We start from the raw sequence: 14903 nt of genomic DNA on the forward strand, positions 1-14903 counted from the left end.
GCCAAACAGGATTTTGAATGGAATTCAAATTCCATTTTGAATTTTGAAATGGAATAATTACATCCAGTAACAAAACTAAAGTATTCCTTGCAGCAGTAGATTAGTAATTAAATAAACACTTCATAAGACATTAATTCCCTGGAATGTGGCTCTAACACAAGGTAATCCTTCTCAGATCTAAACTTTTAAAAACTGTTCAGAAGGTAGTGAGGCCTCACTGCCTGCACCCTCCTTTATCTACACATAAGGACTGCACCTGAAGAATTAAGAAATTGAACTTGAAATGCAAGTCCACACAGTTCAGTGTCTGGTGGTCCCTGATAGCAAGTGAAAAATCCAAGCACACTGCACTGGGCCACTTGGGCTCCTCTTCCTCAAAACTACCTGGATAGGACATTAGAACTCTAGACACAAAAATATCCAGTGCACTGAAAATAACACATCGTCGTTTGAAGCAGGGCAATTTAAAATAAATTAGGAAAAAAAATTTGAAGAGACACTTCAATCAAAATATATGATCAAGTCCCTTAATACTCACCGCTGAAACTCGGAAGCTAGATACTGCGCTAAGGTTTCTGTGAAATGTGTACCTCCAATGTTATCGTCAGTGTTTGTTGAAAGAACACGATAGATTCCACTGTTAACTTCCATGACACTGATAGATAAGGATGTTCCTCCAAGTTTAAACACCAAAATATTGCTTTAAAGAAAGATAACATGAGTGACAAGAGAATTAAAACATTTTAAAGCTAGGTCGGACCCTAGCAGTCACAGTTTAATCTCTTTAGATCACAAATGAGGAAAGTGACAATCTCCCATGAGCCAACTAAGTTGTCCACAGTCATCACCTAGCGAGGAATCAGGCCTAGAACCCACATCCTCTGATTCTAAGTCACAGTCCTTTTTCACTTGGTTGTGCTGGTAAAATTGGATTCTTCTGAGTAACTGGAGTTCAAACACTAACTATCCAAAGTAAATAAAGAAGAGATTTGTGATTACAGTGAATTGTAAGATAATTAAGTACAGAAATTTTGTCTTCTTATTGTCAAAATTACTACTGCAATAACACATCTATAAAAATAAAATAAGCAAAAATAGCAGCTAATTTCCTATGTATCAAATTCCTAATTTCTGATATTCTACATTTATCTAAAAATAATTTCCTAGTGATTTATACATATTATTTTCTTTACTCTGTGAGATATGAAGCAGATGAAGCAATTAGGGAAAACTAGCACATCTGAATTCATCTCTCTAACGTTGCATGTGTCAGGTCTGTTAAGAAAAGTTTGACAACTAAATTGGAGTATGTCTTCCTATTTCATTATCAAAAGACATCTTAAATCCCCATGCTGGATTTCCCCCATCTCCTGCCAATACAAATGTATATAAAAGTACTATTTCTAAATATGTTTAACAACTGGAATTGGTAGTAAAATTAACAGTGCCCTGGCCTGAGTTGGAACTTGGATGGGCTTATAAATTTCAAATCTTCCTCCAATAAAGGGACAAAACATGGATGATAAGAGAAGGGCAGGAAAGCTCAGTCTTCCCTTCTGTTATGTCCCTTCTCTGTCTTCCTAGGATATCTTTCTCATCTATTTGAAAAATTCTAGGGGAGAGTGTCGCTGTCTTTTCATCCAGAAAGGCTTGGAGCGACTGCATTATGTAACAATCCCTATTGACAGAACTGCTATAATTTAAAATGTTTTCTGCACTGGAAAACTTAAAGCTGCAAATACGGTTTTACCTTTTTCCAGTGGGGGAGTCTTGTCCAATTCCATAAGCCAGAAGAGCTGCAGATGGTTCATGGATTAACCGCAAAACATTAAACCCAGCAGCTCTGGCTGCTTCCCTGTGGACAATTTGCTTTCAATGAATTTAATATCACAATAGGTTCAAGTCTAAATTTTTAGAAATGCTCTGCTAAAGATTTCATGCAGTAGCAAATAAGATTTCACAAGTAAAACATGAAGGATAATGACCTTTAGAAGATAACAGAACACAAGAAATGGAAGTAACTGTAAGAGTAGATCATTTTTTACTTAAAATAATAAAGTTCAGAGCTTATTTTCTTGACAAAGAAATTAATATGTATTTCTACTGAATAAGGAAAAGAAAGCTCTTAAAAATGCCCAAGCTTACTCACTTTAGAAAGAGATTAAGACAAATTAAAAATACATTTTGGAATTTTCCAATTTCTTTAATTTAGCGTCACAGATTTTAACATCCCACAAGTTCAAGTAAATAAAGTAATCCTCTGCTCTAGATGCAACTTAGATGCTCTCCAAAGTCCCACATGGAACTCTATCTGCAGGCTCATCAACTACATTTGCATAGTGACCTATAAAAACTAAATCCAACTTTTTGATCAGATGTTAAGATCTAAGGTGAAGAAATAATCTCAAATACTTTCTAAAATTGCCTATTTTTATATAATTCCCACATAAACCTTAATTACATGAAACTAAGGTACAGTGATTCATAAACATCAGCTTAACTTTGTAATTAAAAACACTTCCAATCAAAACAACTACGGTACATCTAATTTCATGTTCTCTTGGCATTTCGTAAAAGATAGGAAATATTAATGATCGTTACCATACTTTTTACCATACTATCTATATATTTAAATATAGACATGTATTTACAAATACAATTTTATTGCCTAAGCTATTTTCAAATACAATTTTACCTTTTACTATATAGTGATATTATGAAATTTGTATTTCCTTTAACTAAGCAAAGAAGATAAACCCCATATTATACTTACCCAAGAGCGTTTTTTTGCTTTTCTCCAAAATCAAAGGGAACAGTAATAACTACATCATTTGCATCTGAGCCCAAGACAGAATGTGCTGTTTCTGTATAGGAAAAAATACAAAAACAAATTCTGATGACACAAAAAGTCAAGTCATACTTTCTGAGGTTTATTAATTTGAGCCAAAGATCTTCTCACTATAAAGACTCTCTAATTCTTGCCCCACCCCACTGATTTTCTTCTCTTGCTCTCTTAAATCACGCAGTGCTTTTTGTGGTTTTGCTAGTTTGTGGACGTGGAACTAGGTACTTTCCAAAGAGCCTAGCTCTTAGGCTTCAAAGTTTCAACCATCTCCCAAATTAGACTGGTTCCATCGAGGATGAGCTTCTAACGTGTCAGTGTGAAGACGAAACGGCATAATCTTAGTTCAACACATTAAAAGGCTGCCGCCCGTCCCACAAGTTCACAACACAATTCCAGAGCTGAAGGGAGCCTTATAAATAACCTACTCCAGAATTTCCCAAACTGTTCCACAGCATGCCACTTAACTTCGAGTCTTCATCCAAAATGGTGACAAACCAGAACTACTTAATCTGCCTAAATAACTGTTGAAAGAGCACTGTCAACCTTGAAAAGAGACATTCAACATTCACTCTTCACCAAGCTTATTTGGCCACTTTTTTTTTTTTGGAGGAAGATTAGCCCTGAGCTAACATCTGTCACCAAGCCACCTCTTTTTTGCTGAGGAAGACTGGCCCTGAGCTAACATCCATGCCCATCTTCCTCTACTTTATATGTGGGACCCCTACCACAGCATGGCTTGACAAGCGGTGCCATGTCCGCACCCGGGATCCGGGCTGGTGAACCCCAGGCTGCCGAAGCAGAACACATGAACTTAACTGCTATGCCACTAGGCCGGCCCCTCACTTCATCTTAAGAAGTTTTGAAAATGCTAATCTGACTCAATCCACTTACATTACTTCTAGGAAAACCGAAGTTGGCAAGGGTAAGCCATTTAACCAAGGTCACATGCCAGTTAATGTTTAGGTCTCCTAAACTGCCCATCTGCTCATCACCTTGCTTCTCCCAAGGTAAAAAAAATATCTCTAACTTTTTTTTAAGGTCAAATTCTAAAAGATCTTCTCTTTTGCTCAATACCTTTCATTTTACTAAATATCAGTCTGGCAACATCTTCTGGGTTAACAAATTTTGTTTCTTCTCCAGTATCTATTTCATATCGTAATTTCCCATTTTTTTCAATGACCTATAAAGGAAATTGTGTTAAATAAGTAATAATTTTAATAAAAATATAAAATTTCAAGTCAATATAATAGGTTATGATCATGGAAATTACTCTGTGAAACAGAGAAATAATAATAGAATCATACTCACTAAACATTTACTTTCCATGATGTATTTCTGAGCCTGTGGATCATCAGAGCTGTCCATAAAGACAGAGACAGTTAAGTATTAAAATCAGTATTGTTGATACATAAAGGTTAAAGAAGACTATATTTTTCAATACCACTGAACAAATATAAAAATATAAACCAAATCATTAAGTGGCTTAATATTAAGAGATCTTGAAGTATTACAGACAATAGGATTAAATGGATGCAGTATTTACAATAGTTATGGTAATTCTATTAAAGTATTAATCTCCACATTTGAAAATGAATAGCTTTTACTTCTGATCTTGCTATTAACAGATGCTACACATTTGAGGGTGATTTCTCCTAATAGCAATGATTTCCTCTCATATACTCTCACATCCGTGATCCTGAAAACCCAACCACTGATATGAAAAGGACAAAAGGAGATAAGATCGCAAAGTCAGGGCAAATAATACCTAACACCATCTTTGTTACTTGGCTTCTGAACATGAATCAACACAAAACCAAAGACTGAGCAGTATGCATGTTATCTTCGGAAAGGTGCAGAGTACTACAGGTAGATAGATCTATAATGTCCTGCACAAAGTAGGACTAATGTGTATGGCAATAAAAAAATTAAAACAATGGGTGTTACGTTGTTCAAAGTAGTAATACCAACTTATGCAGACTGCAAAATGTTTTCACATCTATTACCTTATTTGACCTTCACAATTCTTAAGTGGGGTTAGCTTGGCAGGTATTATTTTACAGGTAACAGGTTCAGAGGGTCAATGATTTACAAGTTAATGAGGGGCAGAATCAGTACCTGATCCCAGATCTTCTCTATCAGGCTAGCGTTGTTTACACTTTACCAGACTGCCCTGCAGTAAGATGGGAAATAACTAAAGTTCTTTTGCCCCTTAAGCAGGGATAAAAGTCTTTCATCCTTGGCTTAATTTCACCTAGAAATTAAGATGAAGTAGGCCTTTGCTAAACTCTTCTTCCAAGGGGCTGTGGCTATTCTGTTCAGAGACCAGTCTTAAATGTTTAGTAAGAGATGAAAATTAATAGCGGCTAATTGCTGAAGGGTTACTGAACATCTGAGAACCCTAAACTGTATAAGTAATAAGACAAAAGGGGTTTAAGATGGACTAATTGGGCTTAGAACTCTGTCTGGAATACTTGCAGATTCCTCACACTTCCTTCTCTATCACCTACAAATTGATAGAAAGGAAATAGGTAAGTAGCTTGCCCAAAGTCACATGGCTAATTAATGGCAGAACTGACTGGAATATGCTTCCTTTAAACAAAGTTTAGTATTCTTTCCAATAAACGCCCCCTTCCTCCCTTTTCCTAAACGCAGTATTTAGACTACATTCTGGACATTTTATAAGTAAGAAAAAAAGATTAAGTGTGCCCATAGTAATTTTTTTTGCACCAATATTGTAATTTCAACGTGACACTCACTGGTTCTGCTTTACTTAGAATAGAACTTTAGTCAACCAGGATAATTTATGCTATCATGTGGAAGTTATCTTCCACTCAGACAAGATCATTTGCCATGAAAAGGTATCTTATGGAATTTACAGAACTCTTAGAAATGGAAAATTATTTCTCAACTGCCATGCAGAGGGCCTCTCTGAGATGAGGACAGAAAGCACACATAGCTCTTGGGGCCATCTACAGGAAAGACCCTAAGATTAGCTAGCAGAAAAGGAGAAAACAGAGAATGGAGGTGACGACAAATGATCCCGGATATCGCCAGAAAGTAGCGGACTGACCCACAACTACATACAAGTAAAAACTTTATTTGTCCACACCAGGATTAAATTACTTAACAGGAAAAGAAAGGGTGGTGGCACGTAGGTATACAGAACACCTCATTTATGTCCCAGTCTTCAGGAGGCTGAGCGTTAATCCTACCATTGTACCACAACCTTTATTAGCAATGCCATTTTCTACTCCTCCTCCTCCCTCTTTAAATGTCTCCTGCACAGTCAGCAGGCCCTCGGACCTGGCATACACCAGCACTCATGTGCCACAGGGTCTTCTCCCCACTTCTGTCACATTATGGTGCCTTCCACGTCTGAAAGCATTTTTACAAGCATCTGTTTATTTGACACTCACAACAGTCCTGTGAGGTAGGTAGCATAGTTATTAGTTTCCCACTTTATAGGTGAGGAACCTGAGTTACAGAATGCTGAAATGACCTGCCTGAGGATGGACAGGCAGGAATGGCTGGGCCTAGACTTCAGGCAGGACTTCTGGGCTTGTCTTTCATACAGCCTCCTCTTATTACAATATTTTGCCTATTTTTCTATTTATTTCTTTAAAACCTTTCCCTTTAGTTTTATTCCCACATTAAGGTTACTTCACCCACTGGATCTTCACAATGCTATCTCCAAAGTTTAACTCCACTTCTCTTCTTTAGCACTTCTCTTATCTTAAATAAATCCCTGCCTAGGTACTTGGCTACCATTAATAGATTAATATAGTACAGGCCTATCTCTCCTTCAAGTACTTCCCTGTTCTTCCAGAAAGCCCACCTATCTACTTTAGCGTTATCTGGTTATGACTAACACATATCCCTCCATATAATGACCTAAAACAACTTGAGAAAATGCATTTAAGCCTTGAGAAAGGCTTAAAATCTCCATTTCAAGCCTTAGTATGTGCTCCTTTAAAGCAAGGAATCTATGTCTGGTGTGGTGCTGACAGAAGTCCATAAGTATATTAATAAATATCAATCCATAGAATATTTCCTTAAAATACAGTTGTTACCAGAATTTCAAACATACATTAATATGCTACTATGACTGAAAATATTACAATTTAAGTTTCATTTTGCTTTTTTTTGTTATGCTACATCACATAATTTTTTTAGAACTGGAGCGTAATAAAAGTCACCTAGCGCAAATCTCTCACTTTAGAGATAAAGGAATTGACACACAAAAAGGGTAAGTGATTTGCTTAATGTAACAAAACTGTGACAAGATTAGAACCCAGAAGTTCTAACCAGATTCCAGTGTATCTGCCACACCAGCTGCCATCTACATCCATCACCCACTCATCAGGAGTAGCTTGCTTGCTTGCCAGCTGTTCACGCTTCCGTGTTCCCACTGTTGTTTTGACTATTTCTCTACCTATTCGTATTTCCAGCATTTTGGTAAGCACCCAAGCCTGCAAAATATAAACAGAACTTCTCCCAACATGCCCACACTTAATTCTTTTCTTTTTCAGCCTCTAGATTGAAAGAAATCTTTTTAAATTCAAAGGTTCCTATTTATATTTCCTGAAAGTACTGAATAAACCCTAAAATCCTTAAGTTAGTTTAATGATGGCCAGTAATGGCTTCCCTTCTACAGTAAATTGGAAATATGGCTCAACACCTTCATCTCCCAAAGGAAGTATGGGTGTTTTGGGGGCCAAAGGGCAGTATTTGTTGAGGGCTTGTGCCCAATAGGAGTCATCTGTTGCAGGCAGTCTTTATCCACACCACTCTCAGTTGTTCCCAAAGCTGTTCTCTTCCACTATGTGCCATTAACAAGGTACACCATGTGACAAAAAGTGACTTTGCAAAGTTTCCTAGCAGGAAAGTTTTCTAGGGCTTGCCTTCTGTAACATACTAGACAGAAAAAAGTCTAACAGAAAAGAACGAAATGAGCTAAAAGCATTTGGGAAACTGATAGAATCCAAATTGTTTCCACAACGTTCAAATGCAACCCAAACTTCAAGATATATAATTATGCATATAAAGGGACTCAAATAATACGGAATGCAAAGAATTTACTTACATTTAATATTTTATAAACAGCCAATATCTCATTAAATCAAAGATTACCAATATGAACCATAACACAGGATTGTGGCTCCCTGTCAGTTCTGAACGATATTGTTATAGTGATAAGAGACTAAGAACTAGTAGAATGGAAAGACGGTTTGACTACTGAGTGCTTACTAGTAGGTATGTCATAGACAGAGCAGTGAAAGTACGAGATAAAGGTACAAATACACGTTGTGTCTCTATTAGTCTAATAAGCTATAGAGGGATTTAAAAAATGAAGATCTTAAAGTCCAGGAAGTAGTCAAGGTAAGCTAGTAAAGATTCAAGCAATGAGGTCATGTATACAACCGTAATTCTATATCTTGTCAACTAAAGTGCCTCACCCTAGCCTCACCTTGGCCAAGGTCATATGATTAATAACTTACGTGTGTATAGTGCTTTTAAACTTTTAAACCCTTTCACATCTACTAGTCACTTCATCCTCACAACAACCCTGTGAGGTAGGCAGGTCAGGAGTTACTATCTAGCCCCCATTTGACAGATGAGGAAACTGGTGTAGAGAGGTAAACTAAATTGCCTCACATTACTGACAAAGCCACAGCTAACTAGCTGTCTGGACTTGGCTCCATCTATTTTCTTTTAGGCAACCTCTTACATATCTGAAAGGTCTTCCAATCAGTGGAGAAGCTCGGGAAAAGGAACTAGCATATATATTCCTACCACTCTGCATATTAATGGTTAGTCCATTCTTTTTTTCCTGAGGAGATGGAAAAGAAGCCAGGGTACCAGAAGAAAGATGTTGGAACTGGGCTTCTATCAGTTTAGGAAACACACCCTTTTGTAATCAGTTTCTAACTTTTGGTATTCGAAATTAACCTCTGAAGCAATTTTTCAAGCCCTAGCTGAAAAGCACCGGTGGCCTCTTCCACTGCTGTCGCCAAGCGTCTGACTGCGATCACGGCATCCCTGCGGAGCTCGTTGGCCGTATCTTGCTGAGCACTGGCCTCCTCACCAATAGCAATCAGCCTGTCCAATTTTTCTTCCTCACGCTTGGAAAGTTCTCGTGCCAATCTCCTGTTTTCTGCCAACTCAGCTGCAATAGTCCTGGCCACTGACCGCCTTCTTCGCCTTGCCCACCTTGGAGGGGGCTCACTGGTCAAAGGCCTGTCCTCACCAGAAACAAAAGGAACTCTGGAGGAGGAGACTGGAGGTCGCTGTGTGAAGGCCACCCCAGGAGTGTTTCGGCTGGTGCTGGTGCAGGGACTGGGCTCACCGGACACACCCAGTCTGGTCATGGGGCTGCTCTGACAGGGAGTAACTGCACCTCTGAAAAGGTGGTGGGAGCTGCTGTAGCTGGGAGTCCCTTGAGAGCACCCTGAAAAACAAAGCAACAATGTTGCAAAGAGGACATTCCTGCTAAGGGAATGCTTGCAGCCAGCAGCAGAGTTGAAAGACAATTACAAAACTATGGTAGTTCCTAGAAAGGCCTCTTTACACAAGGGACTGGGTGGAATTCATTTCCTTAGTCTGGACATTTTGGCCCATTGCAATCTTACTGCTAAAACCTCCTCCTTGCTTTCCTGAATCCCTTTCTATGTAGCTATCCAACCCACTCTATATCCACAAATTCCTAAGTACCCATTATAAATAATGCCAAAACTAGTTTGATTCTAAAGAGTACTACCTCTACGTTTAAAAAGTTCTAGGGGCCGGCCCCGTGGCCGAAGGGTCAACTTGGCGCACTCTGCTTTGGCAGCCCAGGTTTCGCTGGTTCGGATCCTTGGTGCGGACATGGCACCACTCGTCAGGCCACGTTGAGGCGGCGTCCCACATGCCACAACTAGTAGGACCCACAACTAAAAAAATACACAACTATCTACTGGGGGGATTTTGGGAGAAAAACCAGGGGGAAAAAAAGGACTGGCAACAAATGTTAGCTCAAGTGCCAATCTTTAAAAAAAAAAAAAGTTCTAATACCTTACATACATAGGGTCACAGCTTTTAAAAAGCTGCAGCCCTTTAGCTTATCATTAGGTTAAAAAAGGAATAAAAGAGGGCAGCGAGCAGAAACAGGGACAATGCTGAAGAGAACACCAAACGTACACTGCTGTTTAGAATCAAGAGACTCGGGGACCCCAATCCTTCACATGCTTGGGAGTTACCTGCACCCGAGGATTCATCCCAGGAGTCCTCAACGTCACTGGTTTCTCGCATCTGGTCACTGATTCTCAGCTGGCAATCCTCATCTGAATCCTTAACTGTTTTCAAGATAGGCTGATGATGTGCTGCCTGAGTCCTTTTTGCTCTCAGAATGCTGGTTCCCTCTTCCCCTGGGGTGTCAGAGGCCACTAAGTTCTGATCACAGTGCTTGGCCCAAGCAGCATCCTCCATTAAGTTGTCTGGGTCAGTCACTATCTGATTTCGGAGAAGCTGATCCAATGTATCATAAAATGGACAGTGTGGTGGATCACTCATACTTGTGGCATGGGCAACATATGCCTTTAAATACAATGCCTTCAGAACTTTAAACTTGGAGCGGCACTGACGTTCGGTGCGGCGGAAGCCTTCCTGCTGCATTCGCTTAGACACAGCCTGATAGACATCTGCATTATGATGCACAGTCTGGAGGCGCTGAATATACTCCGCCTCGCCTAGTATGGAGAGAAGAGTTCGTGTCTCCTGTCTGGACCACCGGATGCCCGCACTGCTATTGGAACTGGCCATAGTGGACTGGGAAGGAAGGCTAGCTGAAGGAAGCTCCTGGGCAGCAAGGTGCAAATCTGAAGGTGTGGGGAAGCTCTGTGTGCTCAGTGTATTTCCAGGAGCCAGTCGATTCTTCCCTCTCAGGGCTAATTGCTGAGAAGCCAGGGCCAAGGACCGAATTTCTGGCTGGAAGGCCACAGGGGAATGAGAGTTACAGGCAGGGTGGAAGGATAATTGTGGCAGCAAGTTAAGTGGTGCTACCTGTAAGTAGGTGGCAAACAGGTAGGATGCCAAGACTGAGAAAGCCCAACTTTGCGAGTTGACCCAAGATGGGTACCGGACCAGGGGCTAAAAGAGCCTTACTGACTGATAACAAGGGGACTGGCTCCTCCACAAAGGGCAGAATGCTTCCAAGGCTGAGACCTGGTACAACTGTGGATCTGTAAAAATCACCACTGTCTACTAAGAAGACAGACCGAGGAGGGAAATACCTGGACCATGAGGCAGCTCACTCTGGAGAAGTGCATGCAGGACCATGGTGTAGCAGGACGTCTGAATGGTGCTCATGCTTTAACAGCCTTGGCCCAAGTAGCACGCTGTGGCTATGTATTAGCACCTGACTGTCACCAGTGCATTCCTTTGTCAAAAGGCAACTTTCAGGGCCAGAAAAGAGAGCTTAAGTTTTCCTGCTAATACAAAGCTTTCTGCATAGTATGGCAGAAGACAACCACATCATTACTCCAGCCATCTGCCCTAAAACAGCAAGCAGGGGATAGATGTATGGAAGCATCCTGTATCTTGATTGTGTCAATGTCAGTAACCTGGCGGTGATACTGTACTATAGTTTTGCAAGATGTTACCATTTGGAGAAAGTGGTAAATTCAGTAATACGCTGGATCTCTCTGTATTATTTCTTACAACAGTATGTAAATCTACAATGATCTCAAAATAAAAAATGTAATTGAAAAATATATATTGTTGGCTGCTTACAGTGAATCTAGCTTCCAAAACTATCTACAATTCCCTGTTTTTTTTCAGTTTATAATTTGAAAATTTGACACCAACTGCTTTATTTCCAATATGCTCAATACTAAATTCTGTCAACAGGTAAATGGATATGGGAGTACATTTAACATCACAAAAGTCTGAATTCTTTCCAAAATACTACAGTTTGTGGCTTAATGCATAGATATCCTAAGGAAAAAAATAGATAAGTTCAGTTTAACTAAACACAGGTAAGGGACAATAAAAAATATCTGTACGTATAAAAGAAATAAATATTCAATTTAATCTATAATCTCCAAATCCTAAAATCAACACCAAGGAATTTCTACTTAAATTCTCAACTAACAAAGCAGAAAGGAAAGAACCTGGGGCTGAGGGTGAGAGGTCCTGAATTGGGGTCCCATCTAGTTCACCCCCTCACTAATTCAGGAACACCACAACTTCTATGTGTCTTGTTTTTCTCATCTATAAACAGGGAGGGATAAAACCTGACCTACCAATCTTAAGGGATTTGAGAGGATTATATAAATAGATGTAAAAGCACTTTGAAAATACAAAAATACTCTATCAAGTATTACTACTCCAGTGAAAACGGAAACCCCTAATTATTATGGTAATCTATAATTTGAGGAGACAGAAGTCTGGGGAAGTAAGACTCTTTAATCTTTTAATTAAAGTTACAACAAATGATTAACCTGATTCTTAAGATGTTAATTAAGCTGTTTCTCTAATGATTAAATTTGTAAGCCAACTGGAAAAGGTAGTTCCCAGAAAGTGTCACAAAAGGGCTTGAGGAAGAAAATCGATAGCTTCTACATAAGCTTCTACATAAATTATGACCAATTGCAATATATTCTGCAAAACTCAACAACAGTGCAAAGAAATCTTCAAATTCCCACAAAATCTTTCAAGCTCTCTAAGAAACTAATATAAAAATGTGCAGAGTTCCAAATTACCATCTGTGAATGACACAAATTATAAAAACTAAATGAACATCGGCATTTATCAATACTAACAGACCAGTCAGCAAAAAACAAGTGTCTGAGTGAATCCCACCCCTGGAAGACTCAGCACTAATCATCACAAGAAACAGCCTACTGGGTACTCTCTGAAACGACTCCGTCATAAAAACGATGAAAAAACAAACTGGAGTTTCTAGTCTCATTTCACATTATGCTTAGAACGTATAAACACATTTTATTACCATATGTAAAAGCATTATTTTATTCCATACCTTCTGCCAAGGATCTGCTTTACTTTCATTACTGTATTTGAAATATTTCTTATTCTACTTTGCTTTGCTGCCAATCCAACAACCTGAAAAAGAGCAAGATGTTACAATGCATCTAATTTTTACTTTTTCAAAGAACAAAAGTAAGAGGAATAGGAGTACCTCTTCATTTTCTGAGTAAGCAACAACAGCTGGGGTAACTCGGTCACCTGCATCATTTGCAACCACATCAGCCCGGCCATCCTGGAGAAAAATACACTACATTAGTTCTTCAGAAATGAAATATATGGTTTCATTAGACATATTCAGACATGTGTAGGCCAGTGCCATATATGCAGAAAGAAAAATCACTATATCAATACTTTAAATTTGTAGATTTAACGGCCATTATTTATTTCCTAGAGTTTATATAAGGCCAACATTTAAGGACCATCTGCCTCATTTTTTCAGTCTGCTCTGTATAGCCAATAACTGGAACAAACAGAATAACCAACCACCTTTCTATATATAACAACATCTCATTACATCACCCTACTTCTCCTCCTTACCTTATACAAACACGTATTTCTTCCCTTTTCTACATATGATGGAGCACTAATCCCTTCGGCTGTTCCTTAGAAATCACGCGACATTTAAACGCGAGACTAGTATCAGGAGTTCATTATTACTGTTCCAACTCCTAGTGAAGCTCTCTCACCTCCACAAAGGCCAAGTCAGTGGAGCACGTAGCATCAACTCGCTTCACCCGCTTCACAGGCCCAACAGCTACAGTTCCAGAGCGCGGCGGCCCGCCCATTCCTGCCAAACGTCCAGAAACCTCCCGGCCTCCTGCGGCCACGGCGTCCCCCAGACCCTCCCGGCCTCCTGCGGCCACCGCGTCCCCCAGACCCTCCCGGCCTCCCGCGGCCACCGCGTCCCCCAGACCCTCCCGGCCTCCCGCGGCCACCGCGTCCCCCAGACCCTCCCGGCCTCCTACGGCCACCGCGTCCCCCAGACCCGGCCGGCCTCCCGCGGCCCTGCCGTCCCCCAGACCCGGCCGGCCTCCCGCGGCCACGGCGTCCCCCAGACCCTCCCGGCCTCCCGCGGCCCTGCCGTCCCCCAGACCCTCCCGGCCTCCCGCGGCCACCGTGTCCCCCAGACCCTCCCGGCCTCCCGCGGCCACGTCGTCCCCCAGACCCTCCCGGCCTCCTGCGGCCACCGCGTCCCCCAGACCCTCCCGGCCTCCCGCGGCCACCGCGTCCCCCAGACCCTCCCGGCCTCCCGCGGCCCTGCCGTCCCCCAGACCCTCCCGGCCTCCCGCGGTCCTGCCGTCCCCCAGACCCTCCCGGCCTCCCGCGGCCACGGCGTCCCCCAGACCCTCCCGGCCTCCTGCGGCCACCTCGTCCCTCAGACCCTGCCGGCTTCCTGCGGCCACGGCGTCCCGCAGACCCTCCCGGCCTCCTGCGGCCCTGCAGCCCCCGGGCGCCGCGCACTTGCGTCGTCCCCACTTTCCGCCAAAGCGCAGTAGGCTTTCCGGAGGAGCTGCGGGGTATGAGGCCAGGTCCGCCAGGCCCTTCGCCTCGAAAATTCCCCGCAGTGACGCCTCTCCGCGCGACGTCCCTAGGTCGGCCACACGCGTCCACAACCCCGTAGGTGACCAAAGGACTGGGCGCCGCCCCCAGAGAACGGGTGGCCGACATTAGGCCCGTAGCCAGCCCCCACTCCCTCACCTTATAGACGGCCACGCAGGCTGAGGTGCAGCCTAGGTGAACTCCGATGGCCGCCATGAGGCGGCAGAGACGGCGGCAGCCGGAGCGAGCGGGTGCCCAGCAGCACCAGCTCCCGGCTTCGGAACAGCCCCATCAGGCACCGCGGAGACTTCACGTTCCCGCCCGCCCCTGCGTGCGGGCCGTCCGCCGCGGCCTCTCGCGTCGCCACCAATCAGCGTGAAGGTCCCGCCTTCCCCCTCGAGCAGTGGGCGAATAGCTTTAGTGCGTCTCTCTCCGCCCCGCTGGAGCGTCACGGCGCATGCGATAGAGCGCACGCGCCAGTCGGGGAGGGACAGGA

General features: G+C 42.2%; 2 protein-coding genes across 3 annotated transcripts in view; both read right to left on the minus strand.

Annotated features, from left to right (window-relative positions):
• HSPA14 (heat shock protein family A (Hsp70) member 14) overlaps nucleotides 1-14726 on the minus strand; it is a 30059-nt gene extending 15333 nt beyond the window's left edge. The window contains exons 1-8 of the mRNA XM_008529124.2: nucleotides 14567-14726; nucleotides 13020-13100; nucleotides 12861-12943; nucleotides 4154-4202; nucleotides 3920-4025; nucleotides 2774-2864; nucleotides 1751-1855; nucleotides 539-700 (exon numbers count right to left, since the gene is read on the minus strand). Of these exons, the coding sequence (XP_008527346.1) occupies nucleotides 539-700; nucleotides 1751-1855; nucleotides 2774-2864; nucleotides 3920-4025; nucleotides 4154-4202; nucleotides 12861-12943; nucleotides 13020-13100; nucleotides 14567-14623 (734 nt within the window). The 5' untranslated portion in view covers nucleotides 14624-14726. The remainder of the gene's footprint in view (nucleotides 1-538; nucleotides 701-1750; nucleotides 1856-2773; nucleotides 2865-3919; nucleotides 4026-4153; nucleotides 4203-12860; nucleotides 12944-13019; nucleotides 13101-14566) is intronic.
• Nucleotides 1-14736, minus strand: part of MSANTD7 (Myb/SANT DNA binding domain containing 7) — a 27640-nt gene extending 12904 nt beyond the window's left edge. The window contains exons 1-9 of one of the 2 annotated variants that reach the window (XM_070601220.1): nucleotides 14567-14736; nucleotides 13020-13100; nucleotides 12861-12943; nucleotides 10081-11815; nucleotides 4154-9293; nucleotides 3920-4025; nucleotides 2774-2864; nucleotides 1751-1855; nucleotides 539-700 (exon numbers count right to left, since the gene is read on the minus strand). In XM_070601220.1, coding sequence (XP_070457321.1) covers nucleotides 8770-9293; nucleotides 10081-10642 — 1086 coding nt within the window. In that variant the 5' untranslated portion in view covers nucleotides 10643-11815; nucleotides 12861-12943; nucleotides 13020-13100; nucleotides 14567-14736 and the 3' untranslated portion in view covers nucleotides 539-700; nucleotides 1751-1855; nucleotides 2774-2864; nucleotides 3920-4025; nucleotides 4154-8769. The remainder of the gene's footprint in view (nucleotides 1-538; nucleotides 701-1750; nucleotides 1856-2773; nucleotides 2865-3919; nucleotides 4026-4153; nucleotides 9294-10080; nucleotides 11816-12860; nucleotides 12944-13019; nucleotides 13101-14566) is intronic. The other variant, XM_070601219.1, reaches the window with a different exon arrangement.
• Between the last annotated feature and the right edge of the window lie 167 nt (nucleotides 14737-14903).

The sequence above is a fragment of the Equus przewalskii genome, chromosome 30 (genome assembly GCF_037783145.1).
Source record: "Equus przewalskii isolate Varuska chromosome 30, EquPr2, whole genome shotgun sequence".
In the NCBI taxonomy this organism is placed as follows: domain Eukaryota; kingdom Metazoa; phylum Chordata; class Mammalia; order Perissodactyla; family Equidae; genus Equus; species Equus przewalskii.